The sequence below is a fragment of the Saccopteryx bilineata genome, chromosome 2 (genome assembly GCF_036850765.1).
Source record: "Saccopteryx bilineata isolate mSacBil1 chromosome 2, mSacBil1_pri_phased_curated, whole genome shotgun sequence".
Lineage (NCBI taxonomy): Eukaryota > Metazoa > Chordata > Mammalia > Chiroptera > Emballonuridae > Saccopteryx > Saccopteryx bilineata.
Window position 1 is genome coordinate 268649706 of NC_089491.1, and position 12607 is coordinate 268662312.

The window sequence follows — 12607 nt, forward strand, 5'->3', positions numbered from 1 at the left end:
AGTGCCCTGCATCTCAGGCCTCTCCAGCTGCAGAACAGGAGAGTTCTGCCCTGTGCCTACCTAGGGGGGAGCCCGGGGCTGGGTTCCAGTGCCTGCAAACTGGGGAGGACAGGAGACCCCAGCCCCACCTGCTGTTAGTGACCTGCTTCGTTAAGCAACTGAGTATTTTGCCCCATTGTCTTATGCCAGCAGTAAACGGACTCGTCTTTTTTCCATTGAAAAAGTTATTAAACAGTTCAAGTATACAGAAAATAACATACAGCTCTCACCAGTTCTTCCTTTCCTGGGTCAGGTGACAGGTGGTTGGTTTCAGGACTGAAGGATTTGGGGTCTGATTTATCGGCTTCAGGGCACGTCTGGGGGTAGGGCTGAGGTGGGGTCGTGGATGGGACCTCCCCACACGCCTACACTACCTGGAGCCACAGGATGGCACCTGGCTAATGTCACGAGGCACAACCACACTTACAAAGCAGAGGCGCTTTTATTAATATGCCAGAAGTCCAGAGACACAGTGGGTTCTCTAGGTAACAGATCACCAATGTACAAAACCGTACAGGGTTGTTCCTGCTATCCATACAAAATGATTGTCGCGTGGTGTGGAGTAAGGCTGGGGGGGGAGCGAGGAGAGGCCGGATGGCGTCCCACCCAAAGCATGGCAGAGGCACAGGGCCATCAAGGCCATCGACAGGTTTGCTTGACCCAGGACAAGTTAGCGAGTCTCAGGATGGTTTCACTCAGCTGTGACATGGGAAGTGAGGGCACCTGAGCTGAGGGACCCACAGCTCCTGGGTCCCTCAGAGCTCACAGCCCTGGGTGACACTCGTCCCCAGCTCCATGAACCTATGTGCGGGATCAGCTGTCCTTAGCCTGACAAAGGTGCTGGCCGGCGGCTGGAGTCTGGCCTGTCAGTAATAGGGGCCCTCCGCATTCATCCTGTCCAAGCTAAAATAGGGCCTTTCCCAGGACAGGGTGAGGGCTGGATTGGACCCCCTTTCCTGGTACCAGCCCTCACACTACAGCTCCTCAACGCCAGTGACCTCCAGGCGCAGAGCCCCTGAGCACAGAGGAAGGGACTAGAATGAGGCTCCTCGAGGTTCTGGTTGGGAGATACCTATTCTCTTCTAGAAGCTGCCCCTCGACTCCTGCTTCCAAAATGCTCATTTTAGTGCACAAAAGCTACAAGGCACACAACTGTGCAAATGAAGTTCCTTCTCTGGACAGGGGAAGGGTTTCTGGCCTGGGCTCGGTGCTGAGTTGCCCGTCATGGCTGCTGGCCCTCTGAGACAGAGGATGACGTCAACCTCCTGATCCCTGTGGGAATCTGGTTCCCAGTGATCCCTGGTTTCCCCAAGGGGCTGTGCTTTAAAAATGAGAATGCCCACATTTCTCCTCTGGGGAAGGACAGGGCTGTGCAGTGTTGGCTGTGGGGATCAGGCTTGGCGTGGGGAGCTGGGTGCTGTACCCCACAGCTCAGGCCCTGCCCTGCTGGGAAGAGGACAGGGAGAGGGAACTTCGGCCCACCTGCCCTCCTAAGTCTCAGCGGCTGTGGAGGCAGCCAGAGGGCCGGGGTTGGACCAGGATGGCCAGTGGGGGGTGTCCCGATGTCCCCGCCCACCCCTGCACCCCACCACCTTGGCCTCCTGCATCATGAGGGCTGCCGCTGGGGAGAGCTGAACCAGAACCCCCTTCTCTGACCTCGCTTCTGCCGGGGAGCTGCCCACTCCAATTGCGCTGACCCTGAACGCCTGGGGTACCGATGGAACGCGGGGAACTGCAGCTTCACCTGAATCCGCTTCTGCCTCTGCATCAACCATTCGTTCAAGTGAGGCCGCGGGTGCACTGGCCCAGGGCGCACGGGTTTGGCCACGGAACTGCTGTGGGCAGCCTGCAGGGTGTCTAGGCTCTCCACCCCGAGCAGGGGAACCCAACGCACATGTGCGGAGGATCTGTATGTCGTCAGCAGGATCCTGAATTCACCGAGTCTTTTTCGCTTGGACAGGACAGTCCCAAGCAGAAGGGAATGTCCAGCCCGTTTCAGGAGCCAGCCTCCTGCTCTCTCCCCTCCTCCCGCTGGGCCTGGATTCCAAACGAGGCTCTGTTAGGATTGTCAGCAACACAAGCTGGAACCGAACCAAAGGGGGTGAGGGCCAGGCGGTGTATGGAGCCAGGGCACGGACGAGTCCGTGCCATCTCTCGCTGCCCGGCGCTGGCTGGGGTCTGATGGCGGGGCATGACACACCTTCCGGTGCCCCTTCCCACTAGGGCCTGGGCACTGCTCCCCCCAGAGGAACGTCTTATTTCATTATCAGAGACGTAGAGACAGGAACCCCAAGGACGTAGGGTCTCTCCTTCATAAGTGGTTCTGTCCCTCGAGTAAGACCATGCTGTGGCCACAGGGGAAGTGAGCAGGGGAGCTGTCGGCTGGGACGTGAGTCCGAAAGCAGCGTCAGGAAGATGGTGTGGGTGTGGATGTGGCCTAGGAGGGCTGGCCCACTTTGAAGACAAGCCCCCGCAGATATCGGCCGAATCTATTCCAGTGGTGTTCTTGGGAATGGGGCCTTCCAGAGCTTTCTGGGCTAGGAAGAGCTCCTAGGGGCCTGACTGCCCCCCAAACCAAACTGACCTCTGAGGTTGAGGAAGACAGGGCAAGGTGGTGACAAACCAAACCCCATCTTGCCTGTCTCTTCCCTTCTCTCTATAAATAGGTGCATATATGTGTGAACGTGTGCACGTGTATCTCTGCACAGGTTATGTCGAGACGGCGTAGTAAAATAACACTATTGAGTTATTGCATAGAAGAGCTGGCTTGTGTGAGCTGCAGCTAGGTGATGGTCTGGGAGCGCTGGCGGCTGCCCGGGTGCTGCTGGGCGGCAGGGACACCGATGCCGCTGAGCTGTTCCTCCTGCTTCCGGGCGTGTTCCTCGTACCACTCCTAGAGCGCGGGGTAGATGGGGAGCTGAGTGGGCCGCACCCCTGCCGGCCAACCCCGCGCCTCCCTCCGGCCTGACACAGGCACTGGGCCAGGCCGTGCTGTGACCCTCCAGCCCCACCCAACACGGGGACTGAAAAGGCCCCCTGGTCCCCAGACCCGCTGGGAATTCTGCATGTGGCCCCAGATGAAAAAATGACAGTAGAATCGCCCCCTAATTGATTAGAGGTTTGCCGACCACCTTGCAAAGTGGGCTTGGCATGTGTCAGACAGTGACTATCACCCTCTACTTGTGAATGCCGTCTTTTGCCCCCACCTCGCCTCATGTTAGCCCTTCTGAGCGGAGCAGGACTCGCATCCTCATTGGATGCCTGAGAAGACCAAGTGGACGGGCTGGAGGGCTAACTCCCTCCAACGCTGCCAAGAAAGCAGCTGGGGGGGAATTAAACCACTTACCCGCCTAAGGCCATCACCGTCAGACATTTTCAGACACATGGGGAGGCCAGTAGTCAAGGAGTTAAAAAATACACAGTATTTTTTTTTTTTTTTGTATTTTTCTGAAGCTGGAAACGGGAAGGCAGTCAGACAGACTCCCGCATGCGCCCGACCCGGGATCCACCCAGCACGCCCACCAGGGAGCGATGCTCTGCCCATCTGGGGCGTCGCTCTGTCCCAACCAGAGCCACTCTAGTGCCTGAGGCAGAGGCCAAGGAGTCATCCCCAGCGCCCGGGCCATCTTTGCTCCAGTGGAGCCTTGGCTGCGGGAGGGGAAGAGAGAGACCGAGAGGAAGGAGAGGGGGAGGGGTGGAGAAGCAGATGGGCGCCTCTCCTGTGTGCCCTGGCTGGGAATCGAACCCGGGGGACTCCTGCACGCCAGGCCCACGCTCTACCACTGAGCCAACCGGCCAGGGCCACACAGTATGTTTTGAAAGCATCTGAACCACAGAACTCTAGAGCTTAAAAAATACCGAGGCAGACTAATTCTGTGCCCCCTCACTTTATGGAGGGGAAACTGAGGCTGGGAGTGGGTGGACAGGTGAAGACTGCCCCCTCCACACAGGTAAAAGGGCCGAGTGACCTGCCCAAGGTCACCGAGCCAGGAGTCAAACTCAGGGTCCTCGACACTGAAGCTCGTTAGTTCCACGTCCCCGTGACGCCCAGTTCAGGGAGCCACTGTGTATCTGTACCCCTTGTGTTGTCACAGAGACTATGTGAGTCACTTTGGTGAACGGCCACCTCCCAGCCCTTCGGGTGTGGACACTGGTCATGACTGTCCCTGTGAAACAGGGTTTCCAGCTGTGAGGATGCCGGGAAACAACAGTCACACTGGCCGGTGAGGGAGACCCCCCTCGAGGCCTGGGGCCCGAGGTCCCTGAGCTGGGAGGAGAGACCCAAAGCTCATCAGCTGGTGGCCCACGGGCCACAGGCTCTGTCTGGGCCGCAGAGTGCCAGCCATATTCTGCTCTGCAATGTTTTACTCAGCCGCCAAAGTGGGGAGATGGGGATATTTTGCAAGAAAAAAACAAAACAAAACTGACCTCCCTTCTCTTAACTGAGGAAACACCCAGCCAGAAAGGCTGGGGCACTGCACGCCTTACTTCCGTCAGCAATGCTTGCCGACCTGGGAAGAGGCCGGTCCCCTGCCCGTTACATCTCCTGCTGTGTGCGTTTCCGAGGAGGAGCACAGGAGGCTCTGGAGGATGCACCAGTGGCCATGGCACATATGAAAGACCCGACAGGAGAGGGGCCTAATGGGGCCAGAGTGGGGGGCAGAGCCGAGGGCACCCCCAGACCTGACCCCATGAGCCCCGAGGGCACCCCAGACCTGACCCCACAGGTAGCGGTCCCAGCCTGTGACCCCACATTCCCACAGAGTCTTCCCCGCTACTGAAGATAGGGCCGGGGCCCAGCCCCGCTCAGCAGCAGGCCCGGTGCCAGGCGAGGGCCGGAGTCTTCCCCGCTACTGAAGATAGGGCCGGGGCGCAGCCCCGCTCAGCAGCAGGCCCGGTGCCAGGCGAGGGCCGGGGCGGCGTGGCGGAGCTCCTACCTGAATCTCCTCTTGGTACATCTTCAGGCTCAGGTCGCTTTTGGTCCTGGATCTCCGTCCCAGAAACACCACAGCGTTTTGCTGTGGAAGGAAGAGCAGAGGCTGCACCCACCGCACAGGCCTCGCCTGCTCCTATGCTTTTGCTATGATGCCACCCCAAAGTGTCACCAAAACTTGAGGACGATGGGGGCAGGACCACACTCGGCTACAACCCGCCCCCTCACCAGACGGGGCCTGTTGCTCCTCACCTCGCTTCTCTCCAGCTGGGAGAGGACCTTGAGCAGCTGGGGAACGTCTGGGGCGGCCCCCCGCACCTCCTGGTACAGCCTGAGGATGCCGAGCAGCTCGTCCTTGGACACTTCCTTCTCCACGGTTATGCCACCGTCCACTGTGCGGGGGAGGGAGTCTGTGCTCAGAGCCCCAGTCTGGCCTATTCTGGGTCGGCCATCCTCCCTGCTGTCCCTACAGGGGTCCTAAGGTTCCCTCTCTGGGGGGCACTCTTGTCCCTCCCCTCCATCGCTGTGGGTGTGAGGCTCCACGGTCAGGCCAGCAGCTCACAGGGGACAGGGTTATGGGAGGGAGTCTCCAAGCAGAAAGAAAGTGGTCAGACAGCCTGACACAGCAGAGATTTGGAAGCGACAGTGGGATGCGGCAGTTGTGATGGAGAATGAGTGTGGAAAAAACACAGGACCAGAACACAGACAGCTGGGCAGTCTGGGAGAGGCCAGGCCGCTCCGAAAGCCGGGCCCCGGGCTGCAGGGTGAGTGCCGTGGGCTCAGCAGTCTGCGACGTTCACACCCTTTCTGCCCAGGGCTGTGGTGTGAAAAATTATTTAGAAACGTGGAGGTAAGATAAGAACTAAAAGGAGGAACTGGTGTGGGCCAGAAGCCCCTGGGAGAGAGGAACAGGTATGACTGGCTGTCTCTGCTACGTGATTTTTCTTACAACTATGACCTGTATTGTTTTTACTTAACAAATGAGATCAACAGCATGTTCCTGTCATTTGAACATCAATGGAAATGAGAGATGTAGAAAGACAAGCTAGACTGATGAGCTGAACTGCCGGGAGGCTGGACAACCAGACAAGACAGACAGACGGACAGGCTGAGAGACGCTGCTGCACAGACCTTCCGAGTCCTGGTTCTTGCGGCTGAAGTTCATTCGGAAGACAAAGGCCTCGAGGATGAAGGCGACGATGATGGTCATCACCACCTGGCCGGCACAGAGGGGGTTGGAAGGAAGGATGGAGGAGCGTGAGCGGCTTCGGGCCCCACACCGAGCAGAGCCGGTCCGATGGGACCCCAGCCCTCTTGTCCCTGAGCTGTGCCCAGTGAGCAGGGGTGGCCGGAGGCTCGGACGATGAAGCAGGGAGAGTGTCTGTGGCCCCGTACCTACCATGGTCACGATATAAAACGTCATGAAGTAGAGGCGGCTCCAGTGGGAGGTCTGAGAGGTGACGCCTTCCTGGAGACAGAGGGAAACGGCCAGTGAGCGAGCACCTGGGTGGGGGTGCGGGATGGGGGTGCGGGGTGGGGATGTGGGCTAGGGCCAGGTGGCCATCAACTGAGGCTGGTCCACGGCCCGGCCCTGCCAGGCTTCCTACAGACCCTCCCTGATTGCTTCCGGTTGTGGGAGACACAGGAGGGGCACCGCGGTCCCCAGATCTAAAAATTCCTCTGTGCTGCACAGGCCTGGACGGCCCCCAGGACTAACAGTCTGGCCTCAGTCAGGGCGGCCCGTGGAAGGGTTTACGGAATTTAAACAAAAACCAACCACCCGTGGCACACTGTTCCTTGATTGAAAAGGCTCTCCACGGTGGGGGCAGAAGGACAAGACCCAGAGGCTAACGGGAATCTCCTGGCTGCCGGGAGCAGTGTGGGGAGCAGGGACAAAAGCCCAGTCCAGCTGAGGGGGGGCCCCCTGCAGGGAACGGGAAGAGCCATGGACCCCATGCTGGGCAAGAGGACACCCAGAGCTGGCCCCAGGACGGTGGGAAGACATCCCCAGGAGCTGACCAAGGCCCTTACCATGATGATGTACCAGTTGTTGACAACCGTGAGCTCAAACAAGGTCACTGCCGCAGGGAAGGGAAAAAGAAGAGCGTCTTGATCAGCCCACTTTTTCTAAGTCAATTAGTTTCAAGTGGCCTCTTTCCTGGGTCCCCTGCACCTAAGTGATGGTGTCCCCACCTGCCAGCGTGGGCTGTGAGCTCCAGAAAGATCAGCCACGGCCCTCCCTGAGCACCTGCCCCACAGAGGGCACTGCCATCTTGCCTGTCCCCCAAAGGGTGTGCCCTTTGCCTGAGCAGCACTGGGGGTGGGGGTGGGGTTTATGGGGAGAGAGCACACAGACCTTCCTCGGTACAGATCTGGGGTGCCACGAGGCTCTCCCCTCCCTCAAGAAGCTGTGTTTGTCCAGGCCGCTCCCCTCCCCCTGTCCCCACCCTTCCACAGGACCCGGAAGCAGAGCTGTGTGGCCTGATCTCAGCAATGCAAGGGCACTGTGGTAGGCTGGTGTGGCTGGGACCCACCTGGTGACTGTGGGGTTAGACCAGGGGCCTGCATCAGGCTGAACCCCTCCCAGCAAAGCATGAAGCTCTTCCGCTCCCTGACACTGAAGACGTATTAGAAGAGGAATAAAGCTGGTGGCTGAATGAGCCCAGGACCAGGCCTGGCCTGAGCCCCTACGGCCGGGCACACCACACGCTCCCCCGGACCAGACAGGACTCCAGGAAGTGTGGCAAACAGCCAAGGGCAGCGACGGGGGGAGGGGAAGGCAGACAGCTCTGCTCTACCACCCATGAGACCTACAGTGACAAGGGCCCAGGAAGTGTCCCTCCTGAGATTTCTGTACTCACCAAAACTGTTCAGGATGTTGTCAAAATTATTGAGATAATAGTAGCCATCCTCCACAATGGTCCTGTTGTCCACAGTGTGATTGAGCCAGCGGTAAGCATCTGCCACCGTACTTGTGCTGGCCGGGGAGACAAAAGGGCAGAAGGGTGGTCACAATACAAATGGGCACCTGGACAGTGGACAAAATGTTTACGCAAACCCAGGTCTGACCAAGAAGCACTGTCCTGGTGGCTTGGAGGAAGGCAGAGGTCATGGGGGGTTGGCTCCCTACACTCTATCCCTATAACCACAGACCTTCCCACAGGTCCGTATGTCATCCTTCGCGGCCGCCCCTGGAGAGACGTGGAATGAAGCCATGGGCCTCCAGCCCTTGGCCCAAAGGGTGAGCGAATGGAGGCCTGGAAACTTGCTCAGCTGTCCTCACTGCAGAGACAGCCCTGCTTCCAAGTCCCTCACTTAGCTACTGCACTGAACCGGGCCCTGGGAGCCAAGCAAGGTGACTCTGGGGGCTCGTCAGGGTGCTGTGGCCAGAGAGGCGTGCCCCTGAGGACCCTCAGGCTGAGAGGGCCCTGTTAGCCGGGGTGAGGTGGGCATGCCGTCGGGCTCTGTTCCTTAGGAATACAGGCCGCCCGGACTGGGCCGGGCCGGGCCAGGGGTCCTGTGGTGCACTCACTTGCAGCAGTTGGGGTAGAGGATGCCACAGAAGAACTCCATGCCCACGATGGCGAACGAGTAGTAGAAGATGAGCAGGGTGAGGCCCAGGCTGGGGAGGAGGGGGAGAGGGACAGGGTGACTCGGGGCCAGGCCGGAGAGCCCGCGTCCTCCGGCAGCCGGCCTCCTCAGACCCCTGAGCTGACTGGTGGAGAGCCATGCCCCTGGCCAGGTGTGCCGCCTGGGAAGTGCCTGCAGGGAAGGGGCCTGGTGATTCAGGTCTGGGGTGTAAAAAAACGGCTCGAAGGAGGACTCTCTGAACAGATGCCCCGTGACCAGAGATTCACCCCTTACCTGTGAAGGTAGACTCACAGGTGACCCCTTACCTGTGAATGTAGACACAGGTGGTAAGTGAGTTGACAGCTCCCTGCCCTCCCTACTAAATATCTCAGACGGGTCAGTGGAGGGATGTGGTGCCAGGGAGACCTGTGGTGGTCAAGAGTTCAGTCTCCTTGAAGACCCGCCAGACCCCCCATTTCAGTCCTTTCGGGACTCCTCTCCCCCCCACTACCACCCCACCGCCGGCCCCTAGGGGGTGCAGGCCTTGGCGCCTGGCCCTGGGGCCTGGAGGCAGGGCAGTACCTGGCCATCCGGGGCAGCAGCTCGAACATGGTGTCCAGCACGTTGCGGTAACGCTTTTTCAGTTTGAACAGCCTGAGCGAGAGGGAAGGGGGCCAGGTCACTCAGACGCAGGGCATGGCCGCAGCCCGCCCTCGCATCCACCTGACCGCTGACTGCCCCCACTCAGGTGACTCACGCCCCCGGGAAGGGGCGGCGGTGGCCCCAGGACATCGGGGCTGGACAGACCTGTCCCTGAAGGGACGCAGGGCCATGCTGTCAGTCTCTTCCTCGAGTGAGGAGGGAGCAGTGTGGCCGTTCACCAGTTTACAAATGCAGCCAGAGGGCTCAGAGCAGGCGAGCCTTGCTCAAGACTACGGCACACCCGAGACAGAGGGGACAGAAGCCCCCGCCGCAGAGGAGCCCGCAGTGTGGTGGCTGGCGGGTAAAGAAAGGGTGGCGGTGCGGGGAATTGAAGCGGACATTTCCCTGGCTGGCCGCCACCACCAGGACATGGCAGCAGTTTCTGCTACAGAGAGATGCCACCCAGGACCAACCCACACTTCCCCTCTCCCCAGGAAGGACGGGACGGGACGATGGACACGTGTAGGACCGCAGCTGGACTGTCAACAGGAAAACCAGTGTCCTAAAGATACAAAGAGCTCCAGATCCCTAACAGTGAGGGACCCCGTCCCCGGGCCATGCTTTACTGAGTCCCTACAAGGGTCCCTGGGGAAAAGATCAAATGAGGGTTTTTCTTGACAAGAGGCTTTTCCAGAAAAGCAAGGGGGGGGGGGCATCAAAAGTCCCTTTGGACCCTCAGAGGCTGTGCCTTCTGGTTTAGGACTGTGAGGTAAGGACTTGTGTTCTGTGGCCACAGAGGATAGCACCACAGGCCAAGTTCACCTGGGCCGTGTTTCCCTTCCATAGTGCGAGGTGACCGGTCCCCGGTGACATGAGGAGACAGTGGCCCCTGGCTGCTTCTGCAGGGGGCACTGCAGTCTCTGACCCCAGGCCTGTGAGTCTTCTGGCTCATTCCAGTCACTTCCCAGACCAGCCCCCACGCTTTCCCCAGCCTCCCCCTGCCCGCCTGTCCCTGACCCCAGCTCTGCCCGTCACCTCAGCAGCTGGAGAGGACGCAGGACTACTATGAAATAGAAGGGCTCCATGTTGAAGGCCAGAGCCAGCAGTCCCAGGAAGGCGAACACCGTGACGGAGAAGTCGAACCTAGACGGAGAGGAGCGCAGTCCCGTGGGCCTGCCCCGGCCTCCCCCCGCGCCACACCGGCCTACCCCACCCTGTCTCTGCACGCCCTGCCAGGGAGCCCGTTGGCCAACCAGAGCAGGGGCGAGAAGCAGGGGCGTGCCCGGCAGGGGCCCGCTCCTGAGGTTTCTGAGGTCAGCGTGGCCAAATGCCGTCCCAGCACATGTCTCAGGGTCAGGAATGCCCGGCACCCCCAGCCCCGAAGGTCCTGCACGGTCCAACAGCAGACATTGGCTACACTGGCGACTGCCGGCCCTGATGGGGCCACTGAGGGCAACAGCACCGGAGACCAGCGAGCCACAATCCCAGCAGAGGGTCTCTCTGCAGCTGTGCACCAGAGCCCTGGACTGTCCGCCCGGACTCTTCCGCTGAGTAACTTGCTTCCCCTCACAACCCAGACCTCGGGAGGGTAGCCTGACTTCACGGGTGAGTTAACTTGAATGGGCAGTGAGTGACCTCTTGAGGTCTCAGTGGAGCAAGAGGGCCCAAGCGAGACGGTGGGGCTTCCTTCTCTGTGGGCAACGTGGTTTTCACGGCAAAAAGCTTAGTCGTGCTGGGGATGGTGTGGAGGTTAAGTGACCGAGGAAGAGCCCCCCCCCAGCCTCAGGGCCCTCAGAGGCCACGTGCAACAGGAACAGGCGTGGGTGGCCTGAGACGACGAGAGCCCGGGGAGTCCCAGAGCCACAAGCAGAGCAGCGGGAGAGACTCCGTGACAGCAGACACGGACACAGTGTGTGTGCTGTGGGTGTGGTGGGCGGGGGGAGGGGTGCTGGCTTCGCAGGCGTCTGAGACAGAGCTGAGACACGCGCTCCCCACTTACAGATTCCATCCGGAAGACAGGTATTCAACAGGGCCCAGGCCGGCCACCTGCAGGAACAGCTCCACCCCGTAGACTGCGGACAGGAGCAGGCAGTGAGCAGCATGCCGACACCCGGACTGGCTCAGCTTCCTCTCAGAGACCTTTCCAAGGTCTCCAGCCACCCCCCCCCCCCAAAGGCCATCTAGACGGCCATGTCATAGCCCTGCCCACTGAGGGGAGAGCAGGCTCCAGGAGAGGGCCGGGTCCAGATGTCAATCATCAGGGGCCACTGGCTAAGAAGAGAGGCGCTCCCTCCTCCACCCCGCTCTGGGACTGACCCAGACATCCTTCCTTCCATCCACCCAGCAGCTATGTCCTGCACCTTTCCCATGCCAGGCCTTGTGCTAGGGGCTGGGCATGTGAAAGGGACCCACGCAGTGCGGTGCCCACTCCCACAGAGCTCCGAGTGGAGACAGAGGGAAGGCTGCGAATGGGTCATGATGACCCAGTGTGCTCAGGGATACAAGAGGAGGAGGAGGAGGAGGAATGTCCCGCATGCCGAGGAAACATCATGCAAAGGTAAAGGTAAGCAAGGGCATGTGGCACTCGGGAGCCAGACACTGGCCAGGAGGGCTGCAGCGTGGGGTACGGGTGGCAATACTGGCAAAAGGGGAGGCCAAGGAGAAGGCTGAAGGGACCCCGTGCGGCCAGGCGTGGTGAGCACACCCAGAATGGAGACTGGATCCGGAGGACGAAGGAGGACCGTGAAAGAGTTTGAAATGGGGGCGGGATGAAACCAGACCTTCCCAAGCACCTTTCCCATTCTAGAGCCACACACATTCTAGCCAGCGGGTAAGACAAGCCTCGTCAGAGACTCACTAGTCAGGAAGACGAGGTAGCTCCAGGGCACGTGCTTGGAGAAGAAGTTCCCATCTGTAGGACAGAGGCAGCAGCTCAAGAGGCAGGCCGGGTGGGCCCACAGGATGGGCCCGTCCCCCAGCCAGGCTCACCTTTCAGCATGAAGGTCTCCACGAGGACCCAGACCCCATTGACTGCCACCACCAAGTCTGCAATAGACAGGCTCATGAGAGACAGAGAAAGCAGAGGCGGGCATGGAAAATCTACAGGTCACAGCCCTGGTTAACTTCCGGGCAGCTCTAGGAGGTTCTGAGGGCAGGGCCACTCCACACGCTCATGTGACAGGTGGCTTCTTTCCACTTGGTGCTTTCCTCACATGAGCTAAATCAACTGGTGGTTTCGCTGAGAAACAGCCACGGATTTCTAAATAACACCCTCTGTCAGTAGGGATGCCAGTTCAGATGTTTCAGTGAAACTGACAGGTCAGTATTAGCCGTGGACAATATACAAAGGGTTTGGGGGTTGAGAGTATTTGTTTTTCTGGAGGGAGGTTTCTGATTTTAAAAATGACCGCACAGTTAGCAAAA

The 12607-nt window shown here is 59.6% G+C and overlaps 1 protein-coding gene across 5 annotated transcripts in view; it reads right to left on the reverse strand.

Moving 5' to 3' along the window:
* Window positions 1-462: 462 nt before the first annotated feature.
* Window positions 463-12607, reverse strand: part of TPCN1 (two pore segment channel 1) — a 118772-nt gene continuing 106627 nt past the window's right edge. For 4 of the 5 annotated variants that reach the window (XM_066260515.1, XM_066260513.1, XM_066260514.1 and 1 more), the window contains 13 exons: window positions 12173-12229; window positions 12042-12095; window positions 11184-11256; window positions 10220-10327; window positions 9125-9196; window positions 8505-8594; window positions 7834-7949; window positions 7004-7050; window positions 6372-6440; window positions 6104-6188; window positions 5225-5364; window positions 4977-5057; window positions 463-2932 (listed from right to left, as the gene is read on the reverse strand). In XM_066260515.1, the coding sequence (XP_066116612.1) occupies window positions 2822-2932; window positions 4977-5057; window positions 5225-5364; window positions 6104-6188; window positions 6372-6440; window positions 7004-7050; window positions 7834-7949; window positions 8505-8594; window positions 9125-9196; window positions 10220-10327; window positions 11184-11256; window positions 12042-12095; window positions 12173-12229 (1103 nt within the window). In that variant the 3' untranslated portion in view covers window positions 463-2821. Of the gene's footprint in view, window positions 2933-4976; window positions 5058-5224; window positions 5365-6103; window positions 6189-6371; window positions 6441-7003; window positions 7051-7833; window positions 7950-8504; window positions 8595-8868; window positions 8969-9124; window positions 9197-10219; window positions 10328-11183; window positions 11257-12041; window positions 12096-12172; window positions 12230-12607 lie in introns of those variants that run through there. The other variant, XR_010729296.1, reaches the window with a different exon arrangement.